The sequence below is a fragment of the Falco biarmicus genome, chromosome 5, assembly GCF_023638135.1.
Source record: "Falco biarmicus isolate bFalBia1 chromosome 5, bFalBia1.pri, whole genome shotgun sequence".
Lineage (NCBI taxonomy): Eukaryota > Metazoa > Chordata > Aves > Falconiformes > Falconidae > Falco > Falco biarmicus.
Window position 1 is genome coordinate 35,181,282 of NC_079292.1, and position 16,743 is coordinate 35,198,024.

General features: G+C 40.9%; 1 protein-coding gene across 4 annotated transcripts in view; it reads left to right on the forward strand.

Moving 5' to 3' along the window:
• PTPRB (protein tyrosine phosphatase receptor type B) overlaps positions 1 to 16,743 on the forward strand; it is a 69,113-nt gene that overhangs the window by 15,520 nt on the left and 36,850 nt on the right. For 3 of the 4 annotated variants that reach the window (XM_056339647.1, XM_056339648.1, XM_056339649.1), the window contains exons 4-9: positions 452 to 728; positions 7,794 to 8,072; positions 8,448 to 8,705; positions 10,307 to 10,570; positions 12,994 to 13,263; positions 15,106 to 15,366. In XM_056339647.1, coding sequence (XP_056195622.1) covers positions 452 to 728; positions 7,794 to 8,072; positions 8,448 to 8,705; positions 10,307 to 10,570; positions 12,994 to 13,263; positions 15,106 to 15,366 — 1,609 coding nt within the window. Of the gene's footprint in view, positions 1 to 32; positions 285 to 451; positions 729 to 7,793; positions 8,073 to 8,447; positions 8,706 to 10,306; positions 10,571 to 12,993; positions 13,264 to 15,105; positions 15,367 to 16,743 lie in introns of those variants that run through there. The other variant, XM_056339650.1, reaches the window with a different exon arrangement.

Below are 16,743 nucleotides of genomic sequence, written 5' to 3' on the forward strand. Positions count from 1 at the left end.
GGAGGCGGCGAGGCGGCCGGGGCAGCCCCGAGCGCATGCAGCAAGCGGGCGGCCCGGCAGAGGGCTCGGCGGCCGCCGCGCGGAGCCCGGCGGGGAGCGGGGGGCCCCCGCGGCCCGCCGCCGCCGCCGCCACTCGGCTTCGTAGCCCCCACACCCCGCACCCACCCCCGCCGCCTCCCTGCCCCTCCTCCCCTCCCCGCGAGGGTCTTCGGGGTTAAAAACTGTCGGCGATGCTCAGCTATGGGGCGGGATTCGCCCTGTGGACGGCGCTGGCCCTGACCAAGGTGAGCGGCTGGGGGGGTTGGTGGGGTCGCCCTTGGCGAGCGCGGCGGGGCGCGGGCGGGTTGGCACCGCGGGCAGCGCGGACGGGGTCGGCGGGTGAGCCCGGGGGCGGGCAGCGGCGGCTGGCGGAGGCCGGCGGGTTTCTGAGCGCTCTCCTCGCTGTCCGCAGGCCGCGCCGGGGGAGGCGGCGGGATGCAGCGCCAACCTGACGGAGCGGCGCGTCGCCGGGCAGAGCGTCCGGCTGCGGTGGGGCGCCGCGGGCCGCGCCTGCAACTTCAGCCTGAGCGGGCGCTCGGAGGACGGGGCGGCGGCCGGCTGCCAGCCCGCCCCCGCGGGCAACGGCTCCTACGGCTGCACCCTGCGCGGCCTGCAGGCCGGGACCCGGTACCACCTCCGCATCGAGCCGCTCGCCGACGGGGAAGCTGTCAACATCTCCCTGCGGACAGGTACGGGCGGAGGGCGCGGCAGGTGCTCGGGGAGGGACGCCGCGATTTTCCTTCCCGGCCCCTTGCTTCGGCCGGCTGCAAGGGGAGGGTGGCGATGCACTGGCAGCTGCTGCAAACCTACGGTGTTTGCTGGACGTGGCTGTGCTGCGCCTGAGGTCACTTTACCCCACCGCCAGAAATAAACGCTGCTAGAAGTTAAGGAGAAGGTGCTGTGAGGAGACTGGGTCAGGGCTGGGGGTGCTCCCAGCAGCTCCTTTAAGCTGCCGTCCAGCAGAATGCTTTAAGAAGTGGTAGCCCCTAACACTCTTCGTGCTCACGCAAACTATTAGCTTCATACTTCCTTAGGTTCCAACTTATTTACTGTGCTTAAAAGTACAATCTATTTCATAGCAGGTAAATCCTGTTCAAGGGTAACTTACTATTTCAGCCCATTTCTATACTTTTATTCAGTCTAACCATAGTCTACAAGTCAGCAAGTAAAGCTGAAGCTTCTTGGCGATAGGTTTTTCTTGAATACCACCGGTGAGGTGTTATGATGTACAGTTGTGTGCAGAGCTCTAGCACTGTCATATCCATGACTAGCTGTAAAATATTGCCAGCAGCCTGCCAGAGTGCTGCCAGGGAAAGCCCCCTTTCTGCATGTGTGTTTGTGTATGCATGTGAACTCTGCTGTGAAGCTATGAATGACACAGGGCCACCAGCTGCAGTGACAGAATTGGACTCTTTCTACCTGTGTTAGTGGGGTTTTTTTTAAAAATGATGAAATACGGTATAGTCCAGCGTCTTAGGGGTATTAACACAAGACTCAAAACAGACATGTCTTAAATGAGGTCCATCATTAGATGCCTCCCTGATTTGCTCCTAAAGTGTTAGTTTCAGAGAGGTACTTTGCAGTGTTACTATTGAAGATTATGGCAGCCAAATATTTAATTAGAAGTTCAGAGACATCATTTACTGTCAGACCCTTTTCCCAGCATTAACCATACAAATGCACTAAATAGCCTCCATTAATTTGCTTTGGTAAGTCAAGTTTAAAAAAGTCCAGTGACAAGTCTGCTGGTGTGATAGCTATACATTAAGCACATGTCACTTGGTAAAAATGAATAATAGTTTCTATGCAGGCAGTGATTTAAATCCATGTCATGCATCATGCCAACTGGTTTTAATATTGATGACTTGTAGAAAGAATAGATCAACTGTTACCAGAGTGACAGGTATAAATCACCATCATTACTGGCCAGTAGAGATCTAGTATTGAACACTTGCATAGAAGTAGAGAAAAAGATACCACTTTAGACTGTGTTTTGATTAATGCAAAAGCATTTAGACAATAGCGTGTTCGTGTCATTTATGACTTTTATCAGTAAATAGATTTTGCAAAGGCTGTAAGATACAAGTGATTAGGGAAGCAACTGCTGATTATAATCATAGCATGTAGCTGACATCAGAGTGAAAAAACTGATTAAAGTTTAAGCTGAAACACTGCACATCAGTGGACCGTAGTCGAAGTGAAGTTTATGTTTGGATATTGGGCAGCAGAGATCAGTCAAAAGCATAAAATAAGAACAGAGGAACTGTGGAGGTTTCCTGCAAAAACAGCTACTCAGATTGCTTCTTGGTTCCTTTCTTCCCTTGATTGAATCACATCAGTTGTATCGCTTGATGGTGTTTGAAACACACAATTAGCTCCAAAATTTGTCAATGTGTTCTATTTCTCAAGAATATATAGTGTTTGTTATGCCCGTCAACAACACACATTGTATTGTCAATATTATGCATTTCAGTGGAGAATGAGGGAGAATTATTCCTCTGTATGTTTCCATGGGGGGAAGCATTGTAAACCAGTTTCCTGGAAGCTGTTTTTCACCTGTTCCTTTGTAACCTGTGTCAGTAGTTACGGTTTACAATCTACTCAGCCTGAATGTCCATAGACGTGTTCCTGGAAACTATTCTGTGAATATGGAAGCATGAGGCACGTTGTCAGGTATATGGTAAACATAATTCCCACTGATTTGAATGCTAGTGGACTAAGCTATCATGGACCGTCTAAAAATATGATGTCTGACCTTGGTGCTCAGTGAGGTTCCTTTCCTGAGCTCTTTGAGAAAGGTGGGCTAAGATGTCCTTTGGAGGTGCCCAGCTTTCTATGCTGACTATAAAAGGAGCCTAGGTTAAACCGGACCAAGTTTAGATGGTTGAAGTAAGAGGAATCCCATCTCATGTGCTTACTTTTGCAAAATGAGGTTTTGAACATCTGTATCATCTTGATACAATAAATGTACACAGAGACAGTTGCAGATTTTTTAATTTGTTTTGATACCTAGTACAGAAACTTTTAACTTTTTGCTCCTATTCAATCCTGTTAAAATTTTCATGTGCTTATTCCTGTTACGAGTTCAGTTTTCGTTGTATTTCTTGTATAAAGTACTGGAGTAGCTAAGCCCATAACATCTAAAATAAATTGTTAAATGTTGAGTGTAATCTGTTCTAACTAAGGTCTTAAGGTGAAAGTGACGAATAATGCATACTATAGTTGCAGCTGTAATGTGAAGGCTTGGAGACAACCAAATCCCTAACTTAATTTGGCCTTTTAATGTGAAGTACTTAACTCATTGTCATAGCTATGATTTTAAGTCTATTTTGTTAGTGAGTTTGGTATTCCAATAGAGTAAGTGCACAGCTCACCAAGACTGCATAAAATCTCGAGTAACACCAGACCCTTCGTGAATCTTTGGGTGGAGAAGCAGCTTCTGTTTCACTTGGGGAGGCATAGGTCTCAAATCTGATAATGTATAGCATACTGGTACAATAATCCGTATTAGTCCACCAAGGTGGAGTCTCTTTTACTCAAGAAATTTTGGTCTATGGGCTATCAATTTAAAAGGGCAAGTATTTAATCCTCTAGAGCAGAACTAAAATAGTTCGCTCAAAACAATGGAAAATAAAATCACATATGCACTATATAAGCCAGGTATACCCAGGCATACACACACACATACAATGTTAGCACTTCAGCTATTTTGGTAGAACAGGAAACGAAGAAAAAGCTGATAACACCATTTATCAGCTCTGAGCTACAAGTAAATTTTCCACTGCAAAACTGAGATTACAGATATTAGTAGGCGCAAATCTGTATATTTATTTCACAGTAATATTTACCATTTGTTACATTTTTTAATATATATACATTAAACAGCACCTAAAACCATACACTAGTCAGCATGCTTGACACTGTAAAGTTAGGACACGCACCTGTTGATCCTTTCATGTTATCTTCTTTATTGGTCTCAGTAAAACTATTTCTGTGACTGAGAGCTATTATATGAAAAAATGTGGTGTTTTTCTTGTTTTCAGATAAAATACTTAAGTTCTCAATTCTCCAAATATCTGTGGACCAGAATAACTGTGTATTTCAGTAGCATATTTTCGGTGAATCACTACATCTTTAAATAGAATTCTAGTTAAAAACAATAGTACATGAACAGATCCTGCTAAATTACAGTTAAATTTATGATTTTCAGTTCTTAATTGAAATTCAGATTTGGAATACTGGTCTTGAGAGCCATGAAAAATGACTTGGCAATTCCCCTGCTTTTGAATATGTCTTCTATGATAGGCTTATAAATGCCATTTTCAACACTGTTTTCTACAAAAATATTGCAGTAGTATCTTATGTTACTGCCTAATCCAAGCTACCTGTACTGAGACAACTGACAGCTAAATAAATTTTTTGTCAGAAAAACTGCTAAATATTTGAATGGAAAGAGGTTAAAAATTCTACCTTCTAAGACATATACTGGTAGAGTATTTTTCCATTGTGATATGTAACTCTGTAAATGCCAGAAGCATGTAAATTTCAAATTATTTGGGACAAATCTGATTTATTAGCCATCTGTAGGAACAACTACCGTGACATGGCTCTGACTATAGGCTGTATAATCCTACCATCCATAATCACATAATGGTTATGACCATAGTCTCAAAAGGCAGAGTACAAGAAGAAAATAAATAACTGTGTTTTAAGGAGTTTCTAGGTTGCATATCATCCCAAAGAATTGAATATTTGTACTTAATAAGGACCATGAAATCAACCCTCTTTACTTAATCTTCACAAAAGTCCTTGTGAAGTAGGTTATTGTTTTATGAATAGGGAAAACTAGGAAAAAAGTTGATAGTTTGGTAGGAAGATGGCTGAGACTGGCAGGAATTCCCTGTTACTCATTCCTGGGCTCATATCTCTCAGTTATTTTTTTTCTCCTGCATAAGATAGGGCTGTTTCTGTGCTTACGGACTGTGTTTGGGAGTCGTGTCATTGGGACTGGACATGATGATATCTATGATTTCTATAAAATGTATCTGTAGCAGCTGTGCACACAAAGCGTATCGTCTTCCCAAAAATTGAAAATGGAGGTGCAATATAATCCAAACAATATTTAAGTCTTCTGGAAGATTCCTTTGTAGACCAGGAGACATTAATTTATATAGTGGCAAATGGTATAAAAATATCTTTGTGAAAATACTGTGTTTCTGTGATATATCAGGGTTGTATCGTTGCCAGCAGAGACTTGTATAACAATGTAAATGGCTTTTTAAGTGTTTGTTTCCATCCAGGGCTCTTTCAGGCCAGGCACTTCCCAATCTCATTGTTTCTTTGTTCTAGCGGATGTACAAAGCACTGAGTGTTTTGTTTTCTGGACCAGAGAGATTAGATAAAGTCTGAATTTCTGAACTTCACCTTCTAGGCACGCAACTCTTTTCTTTGCTAATGCACCTTAGAAGACAGATTACCCAGGACAGTATAAGCGCTTCTAAAAATGTGTATGTCTTCTTTTGTAGAATTTGGCAAATAATGCAGATTACAATGTTGATTACTTTTGCAGGACTAAAGAGCAGTCAACCTTATCCTAACTTTGTCAGAGAGAGAGTTAAACTTCTTGCCATGACTGTTCTCTTGATATCAGTCAAATTAAAACTTTTTCAGCTGGCTGTGCATCTGACCATATATAGCGCTGGAATTTATTTCTGACTCGCAAAGTTTGACCTTTCTGATTAGAACAATTGCCTTCAAGGAACAAGATTATACCCCCACTATTCATTCTTGCCAACATAATAGTCTTTAGTGGCTTAGTATATATTATAGGTGGAGTTGGTGGTCAAGTCTATTGTTAACATTTCCTGACACTTTTCATTAAAACCTCCTGTTGCAGTTGCTGTAATTGGGTGAAATTTTAACTATTTGGCTTGAAGTTTGATGTGCTTGGTCTTTGACTTGAGTTTTAATCCCCCCCCGATTTAAACAGACTTAGTTTGGCCTTTAAGAAAGAGGTCAAAAAAAAAAGATATTTATTTTTCTTTATTGATTTTGTTGATATAAATTTCATCTTTCTTTCTGAAGAGCACTAGCATCTCTGTAGTCCAAAGCAAGAATCTGAATTTAAGCAGGGACCTGGGTTCAAGGGGATGCACTATTTTTCACAGAGTCATAGAATGATTGAGGTTGGAAGGGACCTCTGGAGGTCATCTGGTCCAAGCCCCCCTGCTCAATCAGGGCCACCTAGACCTGGTTGCCCAGGACCATGTCCGGACAGCTTTTGAATGTCTCTAAGGAAGGACATTCTCCCTTAAAATTCCTAATATACTTGGTTGACAGAGCATATCAGCAGAACGTGGCAGCAGTGTGTTCTCAGCAGAGCTCTGCAATAAGCTGTTAAACCCTCTGCACCATCCAGGGTTTGAAGAAAAAGAAGCTTAAAGGCTACTAGCCCCATGATACTCTTACTGCTGTATTTGTAGGGCAGGGTAGGGGTAGGTTTGACTTTGTCCTTTTAGCCTTTACAGTGCAGTTTGTAATTATGTCATCTCACATTCTTTCTCCTGCCTTGTTCAGGAAACCAGACAGCAGTGACGGCACTGGAAATACAGCCTTATTCTGTGTTTAAGGCAGTGTTTATAGGGAGACGTTAATTCTCTACCTGGATGCACCCTGTCTGATGCTAGGCAAGAGTAGCACAGAGTGTACTCACGTGAAAGCCAAATGTAGTTGTTAAATTGTTGGGAAACCTTTATTCTTTAACTCCCCGACATGTGAATGTTTGATTTGGCTGCTTTGGGTTGTTTTATGATACCTTTTTAATATGCAATTGCCTAACCTTATTGGGATATATAAATGTCAATACTTTAGTACATCAACTTGTAACACATTTCTTTTGATTTACATGAAGTCTTGTGAATGATGAAATACACCTGGAGAATACAAGCAACCAGAGTGAGTTGTTTTGGTCAATGTTTGCCATCCCTTTAGTGTATTGTATTTTACAGGTGATTTTACTTGAGAGCTCCTTAATAAACACCATAATGAATGTTGAGAGTTTCTCAGAGAAATAGTCCCAATTAAATATAGTTCCTAAAAGTTTATCCAACGTACTATTTGGGTTTTTTTTTTAAGTTGTATGAACAATACTACAGCAGAGCAGAAGCGTATTCTATCAGAATCTGTTTGAAGTGGTTGAAGTTAATACTAAAAGCAAAGGATTGTTGCCCCTAAAATTGTCTAAATGCTCATGCCCATTAGTGATAAAGTCTTTAGCATGAGTGCTAGGAAATGAAAGCCACTGGTACCATTGTATCTATAAAGCAACTTTACACTGAGGCATGGAGTGTGATTTGCTGGGTTTGCATGTTTGCTGTTTCTTATTAAAGTTGTTACAGTTTTACTATCAGCAGATTTCTGAGCTTGTTACATACATCTACAACTAGAAGTATTTTCCTACATGTGTGTGGTGTTTGTGTGTGTGAGAGTGAGTGTGTACACATATGCACAAATAACATTTCTGAATTCTGCAGGACTCTGGACATGTTTCAGTGATACGATGTTTATAAATAGAAAGACAAAGGCTTTTCGAAAAGTATTGAGCATGATGATGATAAAGGAGAGTTCAGAAGGTTTTTTGTGCTGCTGTCTAAAACATCAGACAGTCCCGGTGCAAAAATCACTAGTTTATGTTTTCTGTTGGGTTTTTTTGTTGTTGTCTTTTTTTTTTTTTTTTTTTTTTTTTTTAACTACAGATCCTTTACCACCACCTCGAGTTGAAATTAATAAGGAAAAAGCTACACTTACAAGCTTGCAGGTTCAGTGGGATCCTTCCCCAGGAAAGGTGGACTTGTATAACCTAGTATTATTTGATCATGAAAATAAAAAGATACAAGAAGTCTCTGTACCAGGAAGTATTTCAAAAACAGAATACACATTTTCTAGTCTCATCCCTGGGAATAAATACAATGTTGTCCTCAGCGCAGCTGCTGGAAATAAGACTACCCCAGAACTTCACACAAGTGGATCTACTGGTAGGAGTTCTTTTACTGTAGTTCATCTAAATAAAACCATTTAACAGTGTTTTGCGGTTCTGCATTTTGAAATTAACAAATATATCTAACTCTTCTACCTGGCGAGAGATATATATATATATATTATATGTAAGTATGTATTGATTATAAGTAGAAATAAACAAAGCATGAATCTCTGACTAACATAAAAGAGAGTTTTTTGCTAAGGATGGAATTTTTTTTAATGTTTTTATGAAGTATTTGGACATAAATTTGGTGTTGGGTTTTCACTAACCCTAAAGAAACTCAACATATTTCAAAAGTAAATCTGTTTAAAATTGCTGAAATTGTGGCGATAACCATTAGGCCTTAAGCATGTGGGTTTTGTTCCAACAGTGCCATCCCCTGTGAAAAATATTCAGGTCACTGTCAAGACAGACACTATCCATGCTTCATGGTCTCCTGGCTCTGGCCACGTGGATTCTTACAGGCTGGTGTTAACGGATAATCATGTCCCAGTTCATGAGATTCACCAAGAAGATCCTCTGACTTCCTACAGTTTTTCAGGACTTACAGCAGGCCACCTGTATAACCTCTCTATCATAACCCAGGCTGCAGGACTGGAGAGCAGCAGTTCTCAAACAGTCAGGACAGGTATGATTTCAGAATTTGTCACAACAGAACAAGAAGCTAAGGCCATAATCTAATAATATTACAGTCGATTTTTCAGAATAATAAATGATTCATGTTCCAAGTGTATATTCCCAGACTTCAGTGGCTGAATTACCCTTGGCAGGTGTTTCTCTCCAAAGGCTATAGAGGGAGTTAGAGACACCATACGCTTATTCAGCTCCTGAAGTTAGCACTGCAGCAAAGTTAGTGGCTAAATCAGCTTGTAGGGTGTCTGCAGCGAGCTTAGCTGCACTGCTTAATGTAGGCAGCTCCATTAAACGTGAAGTTAGGTATTAACAATCTGAGCCTAGGTGCCCTGGTATCATCTTCCATCTGTGGAACAGGTTCATCTAGCTCCTGTACAAACTTCTTCAGTGAACAGAGGCAGTGTGTAGTCTGCTTATTTTACAGTACTGAAGACAGTTTAACTCCATGATTCTTACTTAGCTGAATGGGAGATGTAGAGCTTGTGAGTTTTGCAAAAAAATATTTTCTGTGATTTTTTTTTTTTTGATTGCAAAATAGCTCCAGTTCTGAAAAGGAAGTGGGGAAAAAAAATGTAGAGCAGGTTAAGAACTTTAAAATTGAATGGGTTTTTGGGGTTCTTTTTTTTGTTTGTTTGTTTTTATTTTTTACAGAGAAATACTGATTCACAGAAACAGAGTTTTAGAAATTATTTTGGGGGGAGGGAGGTTCTTCAGGGTAGAGTTCTGTGGTCATACAGAGGAAGATAAGATGACATCCTACTAGACTTCAATGGTTAAAACACTCATGTAAACAAAACCAGGGTCATGCAGTTGCTTTCCTAATTTCTAGGAAACATGAGGTACAGTTTCTCCTACAGAAATCTCACCATGTAAACATATTTTAATATCAAGTGAACAATATTGTGGTGTCTAGGGCACATAGATGACTGCTGTTGTCACCTGGCACTGGTTGTTCTGGGGTTTATATTCTTGCTTAATTTTATTTCTTCAGAATTTTTTATTTCTTCTTGTTGTGGGGTGCAAAAACTTTAAATCTCACAGGTTTTCTCAGGGTGCAGAAGCACTTCATCTAGCTTGCAGTGAGGTCCTCCATTTCAGTACCCAGCATGCCCAGAGCCTGAGAAATTAAGATACTGGGGGTGGCTATGCTTTTCTTTTGGTAGAGCATTTGAATAAAGGAGTTGGATGGATTCCAATCCCTTCTACACTGGTGTAAATCAGGCATAGCTTCAATGATGCTGTAGGATTTACCAAAATGCATGCAGACGTCTCTGTTCTTAGGAGCATGTACCTGGTCTGTTTTATAGTGAGCATGACTAGTGTGAATGCAGACATAGCTAACAAATTTTGTATTCTGTGAAACAAGAGTGGGCATTGTGAGAGGTGTCACTCTCAGCAGTAGAATATCTTAAACAGGGCTGGGTTCGGTTTCACTGTAACCAGAATTTGCCCTTTCACTGTTCAGGCACAATCATTCATACTCCATCTGACATAACTATTCAAAAGCAGAACTTAAGTATTGTAGTTTGGAGGCAGCAGGTCGTACACATTCTCTGCTGGAAATATTTTATTCTTTTTCTTATTTTCTATTTTTAGCCCCAGCCGAAGTCTTAGATTTGACGGTGACTAACGATGACAGCTTAGATGCTTTAAAAGTTCAGTGGAGAAGACCTTCAGGAAACCTCAATTTCTATAATATCACTCTGTCTCATCTTGGATCAGTTAAAGAAGTCAAAACTCTACAGCCACCGGTTACAGAGACTCACTTTGACAAGCTAACTCCAGGACGTCTTTATCAGGTTACTGCCCGCACAATCAGTGGTGAATTGTTTACTGATCGGATGGCAACTGGCAGAACATGTAAGTCTTTTGCTTCAGTAAGAACATTGTAACCAATGCTATTTTTGCCTACACTGGCCTTGTAGAAAATCATTGTAGGAGACAAAATTATTTGGATTTCAGGGAAAATAAGATAAAGAGCACAATAATGGTTCCAGGAGTACCCTTTCCTGACTCTCTGGCAACAGTTAATCTGGCAGCCAAACCCACCTTCAGCATAGCTTGGGAGCAGGAAACAATAACGCATTTTGGACCTTATAGTTGTGTGAATCTCTTACAAAACTGTTCCACACCACTACACTTCTGACCAACTTTGTTATCTTGAATTCAACTCAGCATAGTATATAAAATGTATTATATCATGGGGAAGTCTGCTTGTATCAAATTGTTAACAGATTTTTAAGTAATTTTGAAAGGTCTAATATTACCTCTTGCTCCAAATACAAATCTACAAATAGGAAAAGATTAGGTCTCGGCTTTCTTTAGTACCAACAGCATGGATTAAGGAAGGCATGTGGCAGCCTGGGTAGAGCTGGGTTATGATTTTTTTAATTTTCTTTTAGAAGTATAATTTTCTTTCACATATCTCTTGTATGAGTTCTGAACCTGAAAAATGCTGTCATGATACTCCCACAGCGTTGCTGGTCACAGAGCCGTGTCATCTTCTCCACACCAGCCTAGCCCAGGCAGAATTTAGATAGGAAAAAATATGTAAGTGGGTGAAGAATACATATATAAATTGCTAGTAGACTCAAAGCCAAGAAATATAAAATGTGTGTGTGTGAGAGAGAGCAGAGTATCTATTTTAGAGAATATTTATCATCTACAACTAAACCTGTGAAAGGCACATCCTTGACATATAGCTGCTACCCCGTTCTCATGCAGACTGGAAGAGACCTGAGAAGCCTTTCAGGTCCAAGAAGGACAAAGCTGGACTGGTTATATGCATGTCTTTTTTGTTTGTCTAGCCTACCATTAAAGATCTTAAAAGATTCCCATTTCTGTCTGAAGGGAGAGCTTCAGGCCCTCACTCAAACCACTGACCCTCAGATCTGTGACCTAGACCCAGTACTTTCAAAGCTGAAGATGTAGAAGTCCCGTTTCCAAGGATGCTGATCATGTGCAGTTCCTTCCCTTGACTTTTCCATAGGTACCAAGAGTTTTGAAAACAGAGTCACTTCAGCAGAAGCTTTGTGGCCTAAAGATCCATTTGTAGGTCCAGGCAGTCAGGTCTACAGGTACTGAAGGGGTTAAATTCTTAGGATCCCTCTGTAACTCACAGAGAGAGCTGGATGCCAAGACTATAATCCACATCACTCTGTGCTGAGAGGGTGCCAAACCAGCAGCAGAAGCTGCTGAGAAGTGTTATGGTAAGGAATATGGACATTTCAGGGACTGAAACTTATGCCATAAGGGTGTAATGATGTCCAGCCAGGCTGACAAGGCTGAACGTTATCTGTTGTGATGTAAGTACACCCATGCTTCCTAAGAAAACAGTGTGCTTAGATCCACTCGCTCAGCAATTCAAACGTATCTCCCATATTCACTGGCATGTGGGAGATCTAGGTTTGACACCCAGCTATGTCTGTGGGAAGTGACACTGGCAATTATTTTGTGGTGCTAGTAGAAATCTCTCAGTCCTTTACTGAGCAATTAAGCTAAGCCAGAGAAAACACGAGAGCATGATTCTAGCCTTGCAGTTTACAGCTAATACTTGTTGATGGTCTCAGGGCTCCAATGCTGATCTCTGAGGATCTTAACACTAAGTTATAGGTATCCTAACCTAAGTATCTGCATCTGTCTTCCAGTCTCCGTTTGTTGTGGTTAATATTTAATTATTCCATGAAAATCACAAGAGCTTCAGTGGTCCAGTGTGACTTGCAGCAGTAGGGCAGGAAGGCTGAGCATGTAAATTCGGGACCCTTGAAGCGGAGGACAGGACAGAGTGGAGGGTTTAACGGACCTCTGAAACTTGGTGCCTTACAGCTCAGAGGGACTAGGATATGCAAGGTCTTTACACAAGAAGCCATCAGACTTTGCATTTCTGCTGCTGAGAACAGAATTTGGCTCATAGCAAAGGAAGCTTTGGCCATAGCTTTGAATAATTGATTGACAGTTTCTAGATGAACTTAAGTCCAGGAAAAAACTGGGAAGCTAACTGAAAACTGCAAGATGATCTGAGAAGTCCATGGTGGAGATTTTTCCTGCACCAAGAAGGGTTCCCCATTTCTGGTGTCAGAAACCGACAGTGAGTGGTTTGGGTGGGGAAGAGTAAAAATTGTCTTTAAAATGAATGCCAACCTTTGTAACAAGATACGCCACGTTCCTCTAACTGATCCAAGTATTTCTAGAAAAAGCTATGCTGCGAGACAGGTTTTGCCAGTGCTCAGTTGCACCTTACCAGAAATAACCCACTTGAGAATTACTCCCTCAATCTATTTCAGTTCCCCACAAAGTTTCTGAGCTGAGAGCCGGTGGTGGTGGCTGGCTGCGGTCCCTGCGAGTGAACTGGCTGCCCCCTGCGGGAGACTGGGAGAGGTACCACCTGCTCCTGTGGAACCGCTCGGCCCTGGTGCTCAACACCACCCTCGAGAAGGACACCACGGAGTACCTCATCCACGACGTGGGCCTCATCCCGGGGAGGCAGTACAGCGTGGATGTCATTGTGGAGAGTGGGGATTTGCAGAGCAAGACTAGCTGCACAGGGAGAACAGGTCAGTGTGCTGATCTGGGAAGTGTGAAAGTGCAAAATGCTCCGCGGGGCTTTGTGGACAATAAAAAAGAATACTTGAGAATCCACAGGTGAACTTCATTATAAACACAGTAAAAAGGAGCTCCCTTGTAAACAACAGAAATAATTATTTTTAGTGGTTTCTGTGAACACTTTCAGGGTTATTTTTGTGGTAAATGCTTTGTTAGTGAAAGTTTTGGAAATTATATCACCACTCTTCATGACTGAGACATTACACTACATGTACAACGTTTCACTGTTATGTTTTGTAATAGATTTTAGATCCTCGATACAGTTCTTCAAAAGAGCAATATAGATCTTCCTGTATTCATCAGTATTTTTGGTGGCAAACTGGTTTCCTTGCCAACCTGTATAAAGAATATCAATGATGTTAACCAAAACTGGCTGAGGTATATGTTAGTGTGGCTGTTCCATAACATCCCAGTTCTTGTTCTTGTGCTCCAGAAAGAAAATGGGATTAGTCTGTTCAAGTCAGCCTTTCCAAAGGAAATCCATATACGCTGCAGGGACATGAGTAGAATTCTTCTGCAGCGTGTTAGTCAAAGCCACGTCTGATTGCTTCAAGCTTAAAAAATAATTGCAACATAACTGTTAATGTTTCTGCTCCATAAATGCAAAATAAGTGCAATTCAGAGGAAAAGAAGACTTGGATGAGGAGTATCAGGCGAGGCTCCAGCCTGAGCCTTATCTCACTGAAAAATGTGAGAGAAGATAGGGCTACTCCTCACCTTTTCTTGTGCTCACCTTTCCTGCTACACACTTACCTGTCATTCCTGTAGGGCTTGATTTTAATAATTTTGTGCAATGACAAGACCAGTAGAAGCTACAGAACTGAAACTTTCTCTAACTTCTAGCCAACTTGATCAGAGCGAGTCACATTCTCTTCTTGCTTACTTTGATATACATTACAAATAGGTTAGTTTCTTATGGTGTTGCTTTTAATTGACACAACTACGCAATTAGAACGTGGTCCAATAAATAATATCCAGCAGTGGGTGTTTCACAACTGTGTTTGACCCACAGTCAGGTACATAATGTACCTGTTAAGAAGCATAGGTATTAGGCCCTATTCTGACTTAATTTTCTCTTACTTAAACCCACAATCTTCGAAAGTGAGTTGTGTTTCAATGTAATAGGGACAAAATCAGATCAGGGCACTACATCAGGCAACAGATGCCCTCTGTGTGCATACATGCGCACACACACACACAGGCACACACACAGAAATTCACTGATCAGATTCTTTCTTTTATACCACTGTAAGTTCAGATTGTCTCCCAACTTGACTGAGATACGAACCAGTGCAAAATCAATGTCACTGATCCTGTAATTTGCATTCTTGTTTGTTATAGCTAAATTGGCGTAGGTCTGGTTTATGGTACAAATGTTTTATATCCCTGTCTAGCACCCACAGTTCAAGAGGAAGCTCACTGTCTTTGCAGCATTTCCATTCGTACTAAAATATAAATCCTGACATAAGTTTAAACATAAGCATTACAGCCATAATGTATTGCTGAAGTCTGCTGCTACAGCCCTTTACTGAAAGAGTAGTACAAATACTAGATATTAATAATATAGATAATAATAGTATTATCTATAATATATAATATTATAGATAATACTAATAGTACAAATACCAGAAGACTGGCTTCTTAGAGATAGGTAAAGAATCTCCTCTTGATTACAAATAGTCTGTTGCTGTCCCATTTCTGTCTTATGGAACATATTCTTTACAGCAGCTTGAGCTATAGCATGTGTGTTCGCTACAAAGTCCTGTTCTCATGATATTTGTGTACTTTTACAGCTCCAGAGCCTGTTCTCCATCTCCGTGTGAAGCATGCTAATGAATCTTCACTTAGTGTCATGTGGATGACACCTGTTGCAGAATGGGACAGCTATGTGGTTTCACTGGGAGACAGGGATCTTACTGTCATAAAAAAAGGACTTGCAAAAGAAGCTAAGGAATTCACTTTCACTGACTTGGTACCTGGAAGAAAATACACAGCTACCATCACTACCATTAGTGGGATTTTAAGTAACTGGACTTCAGTGGAAGGAAGAACAGGTATCATCTTGTCAGACTATTTTAATCTTTACTTCTGTTAACCTTTAACAACCTTCTTTGCGTTTTAGTGACCTGAATGAACTCAGTTTCTAAATCTCAAAAGTTTTGAATTTACGTTTGTTTCCTCAATAGAAATGTTATGTTTCTAAGTCTCTTATTTCTGCCTGTCAGTTATCTTGCAATATTTATTTAAGGTTTTGGGGAAATGGGTATGTAATTCCTGGCAAAACGGTTTCCTGAAATATTATGTCAGGTCTGATCAATCTACGTTAGCACGATATTCCACATAAGAAGAAAAATTTTCACTGGATATCTTTAGGGAGGTCATTTCCTTCATTCAAAGCATTCATCATCTGGAGGAAAAAAACCCACCATCATACAGGAAAACATTGCTTTAGGGGGAACATTCCAAGGTTGACAGACACAAAACATATGTGACCTTGAAAATGCGTTTTCAATCTCTCCGCTCTTCTGATTCCAGAATCTATCTGTCACTTAGGATGACTGTGACACAAGGAAGGTCCCATTCCCACCCCCTGCAGGGTGCTAATTTTATGCACGTGTGCAAGTTTTAAACCATATGTGTTGCTTTACTCTGTTTGGATTATGCATTCTCCAGTGCAAGCAAAGTCCTAAAATGTAGCTCTGGTCTGGCACAGCACAGGGAAAAACAAGCTGCTGGTGTCTGAATCTAGTCATGGCTATGGCTTGATAGTGGTCTGTCCTTACATGTTGTGACTCCTTCCACAGGAAAAATTTGACTTACACTTTCATTTCTCTGCTATGTGATTAGATAGCTGGGATTTCATTTCTTTCTGCCTTATGCCCCTTTAGAAGGCCTATTCAGGTATAAAGTTTGCAGTGTCCCACTTCACTAGTATGAACCAATACTTGAAAATACATCAGGCAGGGATAGTGTGTTAACATGACATTCAGTGATGAAGACTGAATATCAATTAAATTGAATGTAGGTCTTAATAAGCATTCCAAACCCCTGAATCTTCTTTGCAGTAGGACGGCTTACTAGGCTTGTAAAATACTGTTGTAATATGACAGAAGTAGGTCTTAGATGCATCCCAGGTTGGTCATCTTTAGCACAGAAATGTGGCACTTCATTGTCTTGTTGGAGCTTACTGTGTCATGACAGCATTATAAAACATGTGGGATTTTTGATTCAGTTTTTTATCAACATAACATTTTTTCAGCTATGTGCCTAATTTTCTACCTTTCTTAAATGATTGCAAATTCAGTACTATGTGTGCAAAAAGGCCGATATAAAACGAGATGGAACTTGCAGTTGCATTTGATAAAGTTAGTGTTCTTTATTTCAGTTGTGCTTGGTCGTGTAAGCAGAAATACTTAGAAAGAAGTAACTGT